Raw genomic sequence first — 14,839 nt, 5'->3', positions numbered from 1 at the left:
AATATCAAAGGCATTGTGCGGAATATTTATTCAAGGCGTGGCCGAAATGGAATCTGGACGTGATTTCATTAGCAGGACGAAATCAAAGCAATGGCAGGATATCATGGAAATGGGACTCCTGCACTCGAGTGTCGCGGCGTTCGCCATTAAAACATTTGCCACGCTCACTTGGCATCATGGACAGAAAAGCCAGCAGAAAAGCAGCAGATTGCGAATCAGAAGTGGAATAAGAGTCCTTCGAGTGGCAGCAGAAACCAGCAAGGACAATTGCGATAAAAATGGCGTCTTAAGTCGAACCCCCAACAGAGTCTGGAAGTCATTAACTCAGCTCGAGGGCTTTTATCTCGCCACTTGAACGCATCTCGAGCTCTCAACTTCCCAGATTTCTTCCCATTTCCTTCGTTTTCATTTCTTCTTTCCCTTTTTCCCATTGGCAGCGCCATTTTCGCCCCCTGCTCTTGTTAATTTCTATACGACAATTACACACGCAACTGATAAGCAGCGCGAAATCCACTCACTCTCAGCTGGAGAAGATTAAAAAGCCAGGCGGCGAAAAAGTTTTATGGCTCCGACCGAGCGGAGCCAACATAAAACAGAAGCTCTTTGCTGGCCAGCAAAAATTATCTGAGATTTATCCAACCAGAAATGGCAAGATGGACTATCATCAAAAACTCTATGTGATTCATGGGATAATATTTTTGAAGAATAAATGTACCTATATCCTATTTCAGTCCTATAAAAGCCCGTTTAGAAGTGATAAACAAGTCTAAATGAATTAAAAAATGGGATATAATAGAATAGAATATATAAATAAGTTAATTTTAGGATATGTATTTTTAAGCCATGTATTTCCTGTTTTAATTTTAATGTTTTTATTTTGGCAATTATTTTTATTAATTTTTATATTTTTTAACAGACATTTTGATTGCTGATCCCTTCACTTTTGGTAAAACATTATTGTAAATTGTTCTTGTGGATCTTCTTTTTTTTAACAATATTCCCAATTTTTCAGTGCATTTATAAGTCGGCACTTGTTCACTTCACTTCATCCTGCGCATCAATGTAATTTCTCCAACTCCCCCAACTTACATCTCTTCTTTCTGTCATTAATCTCAAAATTAATTGCTGACTTGTCAACAAATTTGGCAAGCATTTTACGAGCGCCCATAAACTACAATAACTACCCCTGTATAAATTTTAGAGAAGCCCCCGCCCCCGCCCGAAAATAAAAAGAAAATCGAATCTATTAACTAATTAAGAGGGACAAACGGGGGAGCAATAAAATTAAATCACGCGCACACTTTTGTCCCATGGACAGCTATCAATTAGATTGGTGTAAAGGCGTTGTTCGAACAAGCGTATCAATTATTTTAATGACACGCATTTTGGGGTTCCACGGGGGTGATGAGATGGCTGATGGTCACTGGCCAGTGGTCACATTAGAATGCACCCTTCTCTCTGAGTCAGGGGTCAATTTCCGATCGGGGTGTGCGATGAGGCGTGGAGGTGGCAGCGATGCAATTTTAAACAATTTGTACCATTTGTTCGGCAATTTGCGGTTGATTTTCGGACACACGACAAATGAAAACAATAAATTTGTAGCTGACCGAGCCAATTAAATGGTGTTGGCCCTAATGACAGCCACATATGGTTGTGCGTCGATTTAAAGAGGGGATAGAACACAGAAGGCTACACTCCATCAGCGATCAAGTTTTAATTGCTTATTAAAACTGCACAGCGAGTTTCGAGAACATTCTGCATTTTGCTTAGCATATAAATTGAAAATTCCAGCAACAATGCAAATTTTCGTGTAGTTTTTCGGCCAAGGAAGAACTTTAAGTTGGAGGTGGTGAAAAGCAGCTTAAGACCTGGACAAAGCCTTTCAAAAAAAAATAATGCAGTTTTATCTCGCCAGCTCAAACGATTTGCATAATCGCTGTCAACTCGACAACAAAAATTGCGGAGTGAGTTGTAGTTGCCGTCGGAGGAAGCTAAAAAGGATGTGGGATACGAAATGCCGTGGCATTCATGCAATTGACACACATCATTTCACGCACTGACGCCTTTCAATAAACCAAATTCATCACCCGAGCCACACAAAGGAGCCAAAGGGAGTCAACCGACAATTTAAAATCCTTCATATCCTTCAGCATATTGAGCCCTGTACACAAAACAGATACAAGTGTAATCAGTCAAGCGTTTTGTCAGCCACCGAATGACATCATCATTGGTCCCCTTTCTATTTTTTTTCCTCTTCGGAATTTCAAAATCTGCATATCAAAAAATAAAAAAAATGCTGAGGGAAATAAAATAAAACCAACCCAATTTCGGGGCGAACGCTCGCACAAAAGGGTTGCTGATTAGAGAACGGTTCACGGTTTCGTGAACCATGAATGAATCTGCGGTCGTCGTTTATCAAGCCATCAGCACAAAGGTGTGACTGGGAATTTACCAACCACCCACTAACCCACTCGAAAACCGAAAAACCCGAACCCGTTTCCCAGCAAAGGAAACCATCATCATCTGAACTAATTCCAGCGGCCCAAGGAGAGACATTTGTAAATCTCGACGCGTTCTGTTGATGTTTTTAATTAATTTTTGTTTTCCAGGGGTTTGTGGCTCTCGCAACTCCGAGAGGGTTCACTTTCAGGGTCTTCTTTTTTCCCCACCCCGCTTTTCTGATATGATTAACATGTTGAGGTGTTGATTTGTGATCCGCATTAATTTGTCAATCACAAGTCGTGCGTTGCGGATAAAAAAGTGGCGTTATTTGTGGTTTTCCACAGGCAGATTTGATTTCGGAGATAAAAAGGTAAGGGAAATTATGAATATATTGAACGAATGGGAGTTTTAAAGAAGTTTAAATTATGTTTCCATATTTAATCAAATTATTACATATAACATATCTTGTGGTTATTACATATACCATATCTTAGTTATAAGTGTAGTAGTAACATTTTCAAAACATTTAAAATATCTAAATATTAAAAAACATTATTAAACAAACATTATAATATCAAGATAATATAGCTCAGGTTTAAACATAAAATAAAGAGACCAATGAAAATGTATTTATTTATACTCTGGCTAAGAGAAAAAAAAAAGCAAGCTTTATAATTCTAAAAATCCTGGCTGCTCGCAGTTTTATTATTAAAATAAGGACCTAAAAATTGTTTGCTTGTCATATTTTCAACCTAATCATTTTACACCAAAATATATTTTTAAAATGCCCCTAAAAATGTAAACAAAACTTTGCACTTGCTAACAAATTTAGTGATATTCTTTCGCGGACTTAGAAAAGAATTTCGAGGCATGACTGGCAGTCTGTCAGAGACTTGTTGCAATATGGCTAATAAGGGAAACACATTGGCAGCTGCTCTGGCTGCCGAAGAACCAGCTCGACTCAATCAACATTGCATTGATTCATAAGTCTCATTACAACACCCAACTGGAGATATTTATGCTCCGAGTCGTACTCGCAACTATGTATGTTCGCCGTCCGTCCTTCGCCTTCCGTCCTGGGATGTTTCCCTCGTGCGCTGGCATTGTTTTTGCCATTCTGCACATTCACAAAATTGATTTCATTCACAACATGCCACGTTTGCCTCATTAAATCATCACTCAGTAACTATCAATGTTCGATTGCCAGCGAGCTCATGTAAAAATCAGTCGGAGTGCTCAGAAAAATGCGGGCTGCTCGAGTAGAGAACAGATCGAATTAATTATGAATCAGAAAACAATGTAATTACATGAAATCCGATCGATGAACAGAGAAACAGAGACCAGAGACCCGGGAGCAAGCAGAGACGAAAAAAAAGCCAGGCTGAAAATGCAATTGACATTTTTACAACGTTTTGCAGGCCAGAACAGCAGGGAAAGTTTGGCCAGAGAAACATGACAAATATCTGTGACAATCGACTGATTGTTGTTGGGTGCTCCCAGCTTGCATTCATCCTGTTTTCCCTGATCGTATACCATATATATATATAACCCCCTATAACCCGTTTGCGCACGCGTGAATGCCGCTGAGCCAGCGGGAATTGTCTGATGGCGCTAAACGGCCTGTTGGGCCATCGATGCCATCGATACCTTGGAGTTCACTCACTTGGCTTCCAGACCTGACTTTTGTACTAATAGCCAGAGATATCTATCGCAGCGGGAGACCTGTCTGCCGAGGGTTTAACCCCAAAGGGGCGGCAAAACCCAAATGACAGGCAATGAGCTCCGCCTTTTCCGCATTAGTTGGAAAAGTAACAAAAAAAAGTTGGAAATTAAGGGAAGGGGATGAAAATCATGGTTGAAAGCTTTAAATAAGTTGGAAATTAGATTTAAAGGAAAATTACATTTACGGAAGGATTAAATAAGGTCTAACTCACTATACAACTAATAAAGCTGCGAATTTAAATTGTTAAAATATTAGGATGAGTTATATTTTCCTAAAATAACCTCTAAAAGTATTATGCCAAATTTTATAAAAATATAAAAAACATAAATGTATTATTTAGTTGACAAACAGTATACAAATTTATGTTTTCTATATTGAAGATAAAACATTAAAATTGCTTTAATTGCATACATACTTAAAATATTTTTCATTCAATTTAAAGTGAACTTGTTGAGAAAAGTCAACTTAAAATGCATGCCTTTTGAATTCGTAATTTATATTTCGCGTAAAATGCAAATTTTTTGCTTTCAGCCATTGAAAAGTTTCTCAAATAAGCTGCTAAAATTTCATAGAGTTTTGGCCAAGTAGTTTTTCGGTTATTTTCCAATATTTAAGCGCCTTTTTCCCGTTCATATTTCGTGGCTGGCACTTTGAACTGCGCATGGAAAGTTTTTCTCAGCTCCTCCTATTTTCAACGCGCGAATGGCGAATCGCACAGCACACATACACAGGCGTAGGAGCCTCTCACATACGGCAGCCGGGGGAAGAAGAAGCAGCAGCAGCAGCTTCGGATGTTTTCGTAGCATACTTTTAGGGGGTGGCTGCAAAAATTTCTTCTTCTTCAAAATACATGTCGCCTCGCCTTTTCCCCTATATACTCCTACTATATATATGTATATTTGTACATATTTATTTACCCAACTGTCACTGCAGCACCACGCCCACCGCCCACTGCCCACCGCCCCCTACGAGCGGCACCTGCTCCTTGCGTATATTTCAATTTGTCTGCAGCTCGAAATTGCTTTTTTGTGCATTTTGTCAAATGAATTTACCACGTCGCTCACAGGAATTATTTGGAATTTGTTTGCAGCTGCTGCTTCCCCTATTTCGTTGATTTATACGCATTACTCCCTATATCACGAATATATATATACGTATAATATTTTTATGTGGCAGAGCACTAAAATTCTTATCTCGTCGCCAACTAATTTTGTGATTGCATGCTGCGTCTGCCGAGCTGAAGAAGAGCAGAGCGAAGAGAAAATGCTCTGAATTTAAATTGGATTTTTGCGCACATTAAAATGCATTTTCCATCGGGTTAGTTATGAATGCATATGAGGTGACTTGGCCAGTTTGATGGGGAAGGGTGGGAAAACTGGGGATGGGATGGGCTTCTGCTTATAGAGTGGGCGAACCTACACCGACTACACTAAATGTTTACGTTTCCTGAGCGTCAGGCAAACATGGCAAACATTTAGCAATGTTTTTCCAGCATTTCGGAAATAATTGCTGACATTCCGGGCTCCGAATGGAGCCATAAAAAGTCGGCTTACTTGACGTGACGGTTAGCCACAAAACCGGCGAAAGCAACAAAGAAAAAAAAATAGGGGGAGAAACGGGTTAAAAATAAATATAAAATGTAACGAAATACTCGCGACGTGGCCAGAACATAGAACATGGCTAATTCTTGCATGACAATTTCACATTCATAACCCTTTTTGTCCGCGCTGTCCGTTCGGTCCGGTCGGCACGGTTTGCAGTCTTCCGTCTCATAATTATGCTCTATATGAAGCGGGAGCTTGATATAGGGTGTATCAACTATCAAAGATTTTAGGATAAGAAAAAAAAAAACTTAATCTAATTTCAATGTGTTTGTAAAACAATTTAAGGAAATTGTTATCTCAAAAATTATATTTTGAAAATCAAATCAAAATCATAAATTTACCTAATTTAATTTTATGTTAAGTTCTATTCATAAGCTTTTGCTTCCTAGGAATAAGGAGGACAAAACTTTTTTTCTTTATTGTTTTTTAAATTTTTTTTATACCAATATTGAACAGGTTATATTTAGATAAATATAGATAGCCTTAAAAAATACAAAATGTATTAAAAATTTAAAAATCTATTGAATGATAAAAATGTATGTTATATCATTTGTAGCTTCACCACAAAACCCCTTAACAATTATAGAGCATTCCGAAATTCACAACCTCTCATTTCCATAAGTTCCTCTACCCCATTTTCCCCCTCTGTGACACGCCATTTTTTCAATTTTATATCATGGCATTTCCACGGCTATTTTGTAAGCCGCGATTTGCGATTGTTCATTTCGAGCGCTCTGTTAATTGTTAATTTTTATGGTCTGGCAATTGCGGCAACAACAGCGAGCAGTGAGATAACAACCGACAGAACGGAAAAGACCGGACCAGAAAAAATACAGTGAAAATAAAGAAATTAAAGTGCCCCGGAAGAGGAGCTTCTGGCTGGTTTCGAAAGGCCTATAAAAACAATTTAGCAGGCAATACAAATTCCGAAAATAGCATCAAATTGAATTTCAGCTTGGCACACAACGTTTCTTGATAGATAGGCTAAGATAGAGCCTGGAAATCTATTGATGTGTGGACTTGGGGGAGTTGGCCAATTGCCTGCCAACACCCACGGCTCAGGAAACATCAAAAAGCGAGGCCATTAAAGGCTTCTTTTTCCCACAATTTTTTTTCGTTTTTTATCCTGCCAACCCTTTTACGCACTTACGCAGCTTGAGCAAACAGGGAAAAACTGCGAGCGGGTTGGAGGTTTCAATTTTAAAGTAAATATTTGCCTCCAGGGTGCTTTTGATATTTATTACCTTTTGCAGGGGGAGGTGGTCAGTAAATAGTGAGGACATTAGCCTCGAGTGCTGACCAGCCAAAAGCAATTTGCTACTTTTGTTAATGGCCGAGAGACCGGCAATAAATTTGGGTATTTTTCAAGTGGTGACTATTGGTCTTTGGAGGCCTGCCTGTCAATGGCTAGATCTCACTGGTTAATTCAAACAAATTACAATTATGCCTCCCACCCAAAGGGGAAAAACCTCCTGAAAAGTCACAACAGACAGCTGACAAATGACTCAAAAGCCCGAGGAGGAGGAGCGACATTAAGCGATTAACTCGTTGAGGCCGAGGTTGGAAATGTATCTGCATGGAGTTTCCGAGGCTGTCTTAGGCCAACTTAACATATTGTTAACGTGGGCAAACCGCTTGTACTGTAGCAATACCCGAATGTCTTAGGGGGATTTCAGTTTCAGTGTCCTTGCCCGATGATGCGATCCAGCGAGGTCCAATGACATGCAAATGTATGCAGATCTGCGCCTTTTGTCATGTCAACGCAGGCAAATCGACAAGCGAACCGAAAAATGTGTCTAACCGACTCAACTCCACAACTCTACTCTCAACTCGTTGCCTTTTGCTTTTCTGCCTGCGATTTTTGCTTAAATCTGCGCGCATGTTTTGTGCGGTAAATAAAAAATGCAAAATAAATGCGTAAATCTCTAACGGACAAGGGGGATGAGTTTCGGAATGGGACTGAGAACGGGACAAACGGCAAAGGGTCCAAATGTGTCTGCAAAGTTTTTTGCAGGTGCCATGTCTTTTGTGTGCGTCTGCCCGATTTTCAACCGAGGACAGCAACCGACAGTTCATCAACTTGACTTGTGATTTCCGGTTTGCGTTTTATTTTCTCTTCTTCTACTTTCTTACTTACTTTAAAAGCGGATTAGGCGGAGACAAACGCCCACGGTGGCATCAGCATATCCACATCCACATCCACATCGAGGTGAAGGGCTTAGTTAGCATGTCTGAGATCGCTGATGTGGGTTCTCAGCTACAAGTCGAAAGAATGTCAAGGTGGAATTAAGTCAATGATGTGAGCAGGAAGGAGCTTGGGCACCCCAGTTGCCTATGATAAATGTTCTGTGAAGGAAAACCATACAAAAAATGTCTGAAGGGTTGGATTTCAAAAATATAATACACTAAATATAATAAATAAAAGTTCTAAAGGGAAAAAGTTTATGAGAAGTTAGAGAGGTAGCCTTTTTGAGAAGCGCAGAGAAGGGCCCTAAAGAATTCCCTCCTCTGCACTTCTCGAAATTTAGTAAAATCCTTTACCACTTTATATTTCGCCACGAAAAAAACTGCAGAACAATTCCAACAATATTTTTTTTACTTCTCCATCTCTGCCTTGATGTTCAACAGCTGCCGCAGCTTGTTTGGAATTCACACATCGACAACGGCGCTTAGAATTCGCTCCAACCACTTACCGCTTAGCCCTCGCCCACCCGCATCCACTCACCCAAAGCCACCTGAGCCAACGACGATGTGCCAAAAAATCCCAACCACTTCAACCCGAGGCTATTGCTTCCATATCTACTGTTCCACCATCGTCACACACCCACTCTCCCAATTTTCTCGCTTTGCGGCCGTGCAAAAACAATTTTTCGAGAGTAGAAAAAATAAAGCGAAAATGTTTTAACGCATCGACGCATAATGACAACAAACAAATCGCTTCATTAAACAATAAATAGCTGCCAGCGACGACGTTAAAAAAAAAACACACGAAATGAAAACAATTCGCGCTGAAGAAATGCTCAACTGAAAAAATAATCGCTTACTGAACACGCGGCTTCACATCATCATCACATCGCATTGGCATGTGCCACGCCCCCAGCGAAAAGTCAAGGTGGCACTTGTTGCAGAGGTTGTCACGTCGCTATGGATGGGATGGGGGTTATAATATAGAGTATATATCCACAGAATGACTATGTATCGGGATCGGAAAACAGCGAGATGATCACACAAGCGTGCCCGTTCGGCAATTAGATTGCGATGCCTCAGCGTTAATTATTCCCAGGTAATTGCTGCTCCAGTTGGGCGTGTCAACGCATGGAACCACTTAGCCGCAATTGTTCCTGGTATTTTCCACCTGGAAATGAAGTCAAATTAACAATAGAGCGGCCTGCTCAAGGCAGAAAATTATAATTGCCATGATAACGATCAGCAGTTCATAGTCGTAGATGTTGCATTAATGGCCAAGGAACATGCAGAATAGATTTAGGTGAGAATGAGCTGTTTTATTTTAATAAAATAGATTTTCGTTTGCTTGACTGGATCAGAGAGTTGCTCAACTGAAAAAAACTTAATTAAACTCCCAATAAAACTAGATTATTTTATCAATTATTATTATCAATTAAATTCTTTCAGATTTAATTAAATTCTGCTTCCAAAAATTTCACATTAAGATTCCTTAAAGTGGGCAATTATTCACTTTAAATTGTCATACAAAGAAATCAAGATAAAGATTACTTAAAGTAGGCAATGCTTTTATTTTAATTAAATAAATTCAAGTTTATCTAAATTGTACTCCAAGAAATCCATCTTAAAATTTCATAAAATATGCCATGTTTTCATTTCAATTAAATTACTTAAAATATTGTTGTTAATTCATTCTTCAAATACATTCCATTTAATATTTTGCTGACATTTTTCATTAGATATTTATTTATGTGAGACTCAATTTTTTCCGAAATTCATATACCACATTTAATTTTATTTATTTATTTATTTTAAAGTATTTAATTTTTATTTTACCAAGCAGTAATAACTTCGGTTCACAACAGACCTGTCGTTAAGAAAAACAGTTTCTCAAGGAAAAACCAACAAATTATGATTCAAGTTCCCATCTCTCATCTGAATGTTTTCCTTAGCCGGTTTTTTCCCAACCTAAACCTTCGTTGGCTGTCCAAAAATGTGGCTAGAACCAGCAAATTGAACTTGAGGCCGAACATGCAACTTCCTTCCTTGGCCGGGAGGCCACTTCCTTGGCTTATCCTGACTGACCCTCCGCCGACTGAAAAGCGAGGACACATTGCCAGGTGGCATGCCAGGTTGCCATTTTCCGGGGACATTTTGAGGCTAATTAAATCCACGGCGAACAGAGAAAAAAGCGAATGCTAAACGCTTTCCGGCATTGACATTTTTTCGCGAGTTGAGTGAAAAATATTAAGCATACGACATGTTCTCCCGGCACTGAGCACTGAGATTTATGTTATGGCCGTCTTTTTTTCTTTCCTTTTATTTCCCCAACCGCGAGACAATTAAAAGTGCTGTAGGAAATGTTAACGCCGCGATATTTATGACACTTTAAAGGTTGCTTTAAGCGAGTCCTTTGAGTTGGCCTCAAGTCCCAAGGACTTTGGCAATTAAAAATGCGTCGCTGGCTTATCGCACGCGCCACGACAAGTGTTGTGTTCCTTGGTTGGTTAAAAAGTTTTCCGCAATTTCCACGCCGCCAAGAGGTGTCGAAAGTTTTGGGCGCAAGTTTTCGCCGCAGGACTTGTAATCCTGCGCCACCCAGTTGGCTTTAATCCCGCTTGGCTCGCCTTTATTGCAGCTGATAAGAAATAAGTGTTCACAAAATTTATTTGGTGCGGTGTTGAGAGGACAAGGCAATTAGCGTGCTAATCAAATAATCCGCTACTAATTGTTGAAAGGAGTTGGCTTGGCGGAAGGAAGGAGCTTTAATTCCTTCTTGGAGCTCCTGGTTTTTGCAGCCCCTCCTCTTCATTTTGCTTAATTTTTTTTGCCTCCTGGTGGGGTTCCTTTTTCAGGCTGTAGAATAAGACAAAGCCCATTTCTATCATTGCCAGGAGCTGCAGTCCGAGGATCAGAATCATTTTCAGGTGGGCTGGGACATAATTCTTGAGCACCAACATATCTGGTGAAGTGAGGAGCTCCTTGACATTTTGAACAGTGCCCCAGAAACAGCTGACGAACTGCAGCAAATAGGGAGTCACAAAGAGGCACTTGAAGTTTCGTCCCGTTTGGATGGTAAACATTTTCGAGGGCGTCAGTAGAATCAGCATCGTGAATAAAGTATAAAGATTGGCCGCCAAAAAAGCGCTTGCAATGTTGGAGATCTGCAGTCTAAGATCCAACTGGCCCGATGGAACATAGAGTCGAGGACAAAGCTGCATTCCCCAGGCGGCAGACATCAGCGTAAGGTAAGTAACGAAGGTTCCCATTATTCTTAAATATATCACAAATTGTATAGGTTTTACTTTGATTTTATGACAGCAAAATCCTGCCAACTTTAATTGTTTTAAATGTTACAAAATACATACCGATGAATGAATTTAAATAGCAATCCTAAAATTCTTATGTATATTGATCTATAACCACTGAATTATCCAGTGATCTAATGCTTCATCAATAAAGCTTAGGAGGTTTTGCAACATACGATTATAACTTGGACATAAAGTTAGTGTTTTTAAAATACTTATAAACACTTACATGTTTTTACACCAAACTTTCTTATCAAAACGAGTATTAAGCCATAAAAAAACATCTTGAGAGAACGATACCTTATGCCTGTTCTAAAGGCCTGTAAATGGTTGTTAAATCCCTGATTTAATGAAAAGGCCGTAAATTCTTTACCCTTCTCTGCCGGACAGTCAAAAGTTGCACAGATTGAATGCTGCTAAAAGTTTAGCATTTTCCACCGATATTTCACACAGCCATTAACATTTTTGCGAAATATTTTCGGAGCCACCCCTGTAGTTCTTGCCTTCCCGGTTTTCCCGGTTGGAAATCCACTTTGATGCGCCTTTCATGTCCAGGCAGGCCACTTAGGGAAACCTCACACCCATCCACCTTTCGGCACAGGACACACGTTGACGCACCTCATGCGGTGACAACGACCAAGTCGTGTTCCTCTAATACCCGCGCAAAATATGACCAAAGCCCAGGACGAAGTCCTTTAAGCACTCGCCACAGGACATAAAAAAGGAACTCGAACTGAAACTGAACCTGAAACTGGAAGAGGAAAGCAAACCTCAGCCGAGGCCTAAACAAAATGTTCGCACTAAGCGCCGCAAGTCAAACAGAAGACAGCGAACACAGAAAGCGGGCTGAAATCTCCTCGAGCCCGAGGGAAATTTATGTGCCTCGGGGCGGTAACTTCATTATGCAATGACCTACAATGAAATGGGCTGCCGTTGCACAAAATTTATGTGCAAAGTTGAGAGACAGCCTAAGTACCAAGTGCTCGCCTGCCCAGACAACTTGAAGTCTTCGCCCTTTTTTTACTGTGTTTTTTCCCGGCCCAAAATAGTTTTATTTTTATAGCTGATAAAAAAGCAAAACAGTTCCCGAGTTGGCCTTTTCAATGAGCTCTCAATGGGCAGTCGACGCGATAAGTTTAGCCTAATCAGGCGGCAATTCTTCGGGCTTCGACAGTTCCCCGTTGGCTTTCCCGTAGAGCGGTATGTCGGTTAAAATTCTCCTATTCGCAGGACTCTTCGGCCTCGTTTGGGGTGTAGACCAAGTCCGATATGATAATTACAAAGTCTACAATGTAAGGATCGATGATCTGGAGCAGTTCAAGATGCTCAATTCTCAGGAGAAGTCTTTAAAGGTAGGTTAAGCTTAAACTGATAGAAAATGGAATAGTAAAAATAAATGTCCGCAAATTGAACGTAAAGATTTAATACAAAATGTATTAAATTGCATGATTGAATTTGAAAATATTTTATAGATTTAGGTACTTTAAATATCATATTCTAATCAATATTTAAATAAACTATAATTATTAAGTTAAATATTTTTATATTTAAAATTTATGAAAACATAGCGAAAATTATTAAAATTGAATATAAAATCAATGGACTCACTAATTAAATTTCTCATTAACCACAGCTCAGCAGTTGGCGAGAGGCTCGTCACTTGGGTGAAGCCTCGGACATAATGCTACCTCCTCAATATCAGGAGACCTTCGAAAACCTCTTAGCCACACACAATTTCACCTACAACCTCAAGATCGATAATGTCCAGACTCACATCGATAACCAGAGACCCAAACAGCGAATCACTTCCATGGAGTGGACGCAGTTTCACACTCTTGAAGAGATCTACGCCTGGCTGGATGTGATCGAGGATCGTTATCCGGATATAGTCACACCCTTCTCTATAGGAAACTCCCACGAGGGCAGACCGATTAGAGGTGTTAAAATTTCCTACAAAGAGGGAAATCCCGTGGTTTTCATAGAGTCCAATATTCATGCCCGCGAATGGATTACCTCATCAACGATCACCTACTTCATCGATGAACTGCTAGTCCCCAGAAACCCGGCCGTTAGGGATATTGCTCAGAATGTCGATTGGTACATTATTCCCGTTCTGAACGTAGACGGGTTTACTTATTCGCACGAAGTGGTGAGTGTTAATTGTTTAAATATTTACGTAATAAACTAATGAATGGAAATGAAAGTGCCGCCGATGCATCGCGATAAGATTTCTGATCAAAAACGCGCCGATATTATTATAGCGCCGGCTATCTTATCGCCTACTACTAACTAGTAATCAATTAGCCGCATTATTGATTGATAATCTCTATTCCCATGACTTGTAGGAACGTCTGTGGCGAAAGTCCCGTCTGAACTCGGATCCCTCGGGCGAGTGCGTTGGAACCGATTTGAATCGCAACTTTGACTACCTATGGATGTGTAAGTTTTTTTGAAAGGATTTCAGGATACTCAAATAATAACATTATTATATTCAAAGCTGATTTTTATTTCATTATTTTTAATTTTTAGTGACTGGAGCCGATTCGGATCCTTGTTCAGAACTTTATGGTGGACCTTCGGCCGAATCCGATGTCGAGATCAGTCAGCTAACTTCCTATATAAACAACTCCATTCCTGATGGCAGCATTAAGATCTACATATCGCTGCATTCCTATGGCCAGTACGTTCTTTCGCCCTGGGGACATACCGCCCTCGAGTTCCCTGAACACTATCCCCAAATGATGCACGTAGCGAAGGGCTTTTCGGATGCTCTACTTAGGAGATACGGCACTGTGTTTACCTATGGGTCGAGTGCTACAACATTATGTGGGTTTTTGGAACTTATAGTTGGAATTTAAGTAACACATTATATTACATTTTGCAGATGAAGTATCTGGTTCGGGCAAGGAATGGGCCTATGCGGTGAAGGGTATCAAAATACCCTATACCATCGAGCTGCGGGACAAGGGCGCTCTAGGTTTCTTACTTCCTCCTGAGGACATTTTACCAGTGGCCCGCGAGGTTACCGAGGGATTTGTGGGCATGATAGCCGCTGCCAGGGAAATTGATATTTTGTAGGTGATAATTAAAATAAAATATATCAAAATTAAAAAGAAACAAAAATTTTCTTTAACATTTTAATAAAAGCATTTGAATATAAAATAGATTTAAAATACAAAAGATATTTTACAACATCTTCACATCAGTTATTATTTCTAGAAACGAACCCCCTTTGAATTGAAAATCTCGCCCCTTTTGGCGGCGCCACTGCGTCGAGAGCTTTTGCTCCGCCCCAAAAACGAGTCAGTTGCCGAAGCTTCCAATCAGCGACGTCGCCTCGTTTTTGGGGGAAAGCGGAAAAGTCGGGAAAGCGGGGGAAAGGCGAGTTCTGCCGAGCCGAGCCCCGTTCGATAAGGAAGAGGAGGTCCGGGCTGCATTCAGTGCTTTCTTTGGCTTTTTTTCCGGGCTGTGCTTCCGCTGTGCTCCTCGCAATTCCCCAAAGTGTTGTTTTATTTTTATTTTGTTCGCTTGGCCAAAGAGTCTCCGCCTCTTTTCAACGCGCGCGCAGCATCCTGTTG

At 40.2% G+C, this 14,839-nt stretch overlaps 2 protein-coding genes across 2 annotated transcripts; one reads left to right on the top strand and one right to left on the bottom strand.

Annotated features, from left to right (window-relative positions):
- Nucleotides 1-10,430: 10,430 nt before the first annotated feature.
- Nucleotides 10,431-11,308, bottom strand: LOC108066521 (uncharacterized). Its single transcript, XM_017155055.3, has one exon. It carries the CDS (start codon nucleotides 11,220-11,222, stop codon nucleotides 10,719-10,721), a length of 504 nt encoding a protein of 167 aa, XP_017010544.3. The 5' UTR covers nucleotides 11,223-11,308; the 3' UTR covers nucleotides 10,431-10,718.
- A 961-nt stretch (nucleotides 11,309-12,269) lies between these two features.
- On the top strand, nucleotides 12,270-14,339 carry LOC108066493 (zinc carboxypeptidase). The gene is made up of 5 exons (XM_017155027.3): nucleotides 12,270-12,613; nucleotides 12,895-13,410; nucleotides 13,607-13,700; nucleotides 13,791-14,087; nucleotides 14,146-14,339. Exons 1-5 carry the CDS (start codon nucleotides 12,464-12,466, stop codon nucleotides 14,337-14,339), a joined length of 1,251 nt encoding a protein of 416 aa, XP_017010516.3. The 5' UTR covers nucleotides 12,270-12,463.
- Nucleotides 14,340-14,839: the final 500 nt, after the last annotated feature.

The sequence above is a fragment of the Drosophila takahashii genome, chromosome 3L, assembly GCF_030179915.1.
Source record: "Drosophila takahashii strain IR98-3 E-12201 chromosome 3L, DtakHiC1v2, whole genome shotgun sequence".
Taxonomy (NCBI): Eukaryota; Metazoa; Arthropoda; class Insecta; order Diptera; family Drosophilidae; genus Drosophila; species Drosophila takahashii.
The sequence above is the reverse complement of the archived record's forward strand: the minus strand, read 5'-3'. Positions and strand labels throughout refer to the sequence as shown.

Coding starts and splice junctions, on each gene's coding strand:
- LOC108066521 (XM_017155055.3), bottom strand. CDS start 11,222: ATGGGAACCTTCGTTACTTACCTTACGCTGATGTCTGCCGCCTGGGGA.
- LOC108066493 (XM_017155027.3), top strand. CDS start 12,464: ATGTCGGTTAAAATTCTCCTATTCGCAGGACTCTTCGGCCTCGTTTGG. Junction 12,614..12,894: donor CTCAGGAGAAGTCTTTAAAG/GTAGGTTAAGCT, acceptor CATTAACCACAG/CTCAGCAGTTGGCGAGAGGC. Junction 14,088..14,145: donor GTCGAGTGCTACAACATTAT/GTGGGTTTTTGG, acceptor TACATTTTGCAG/ATGAAGTATCTGGTTCGGGC.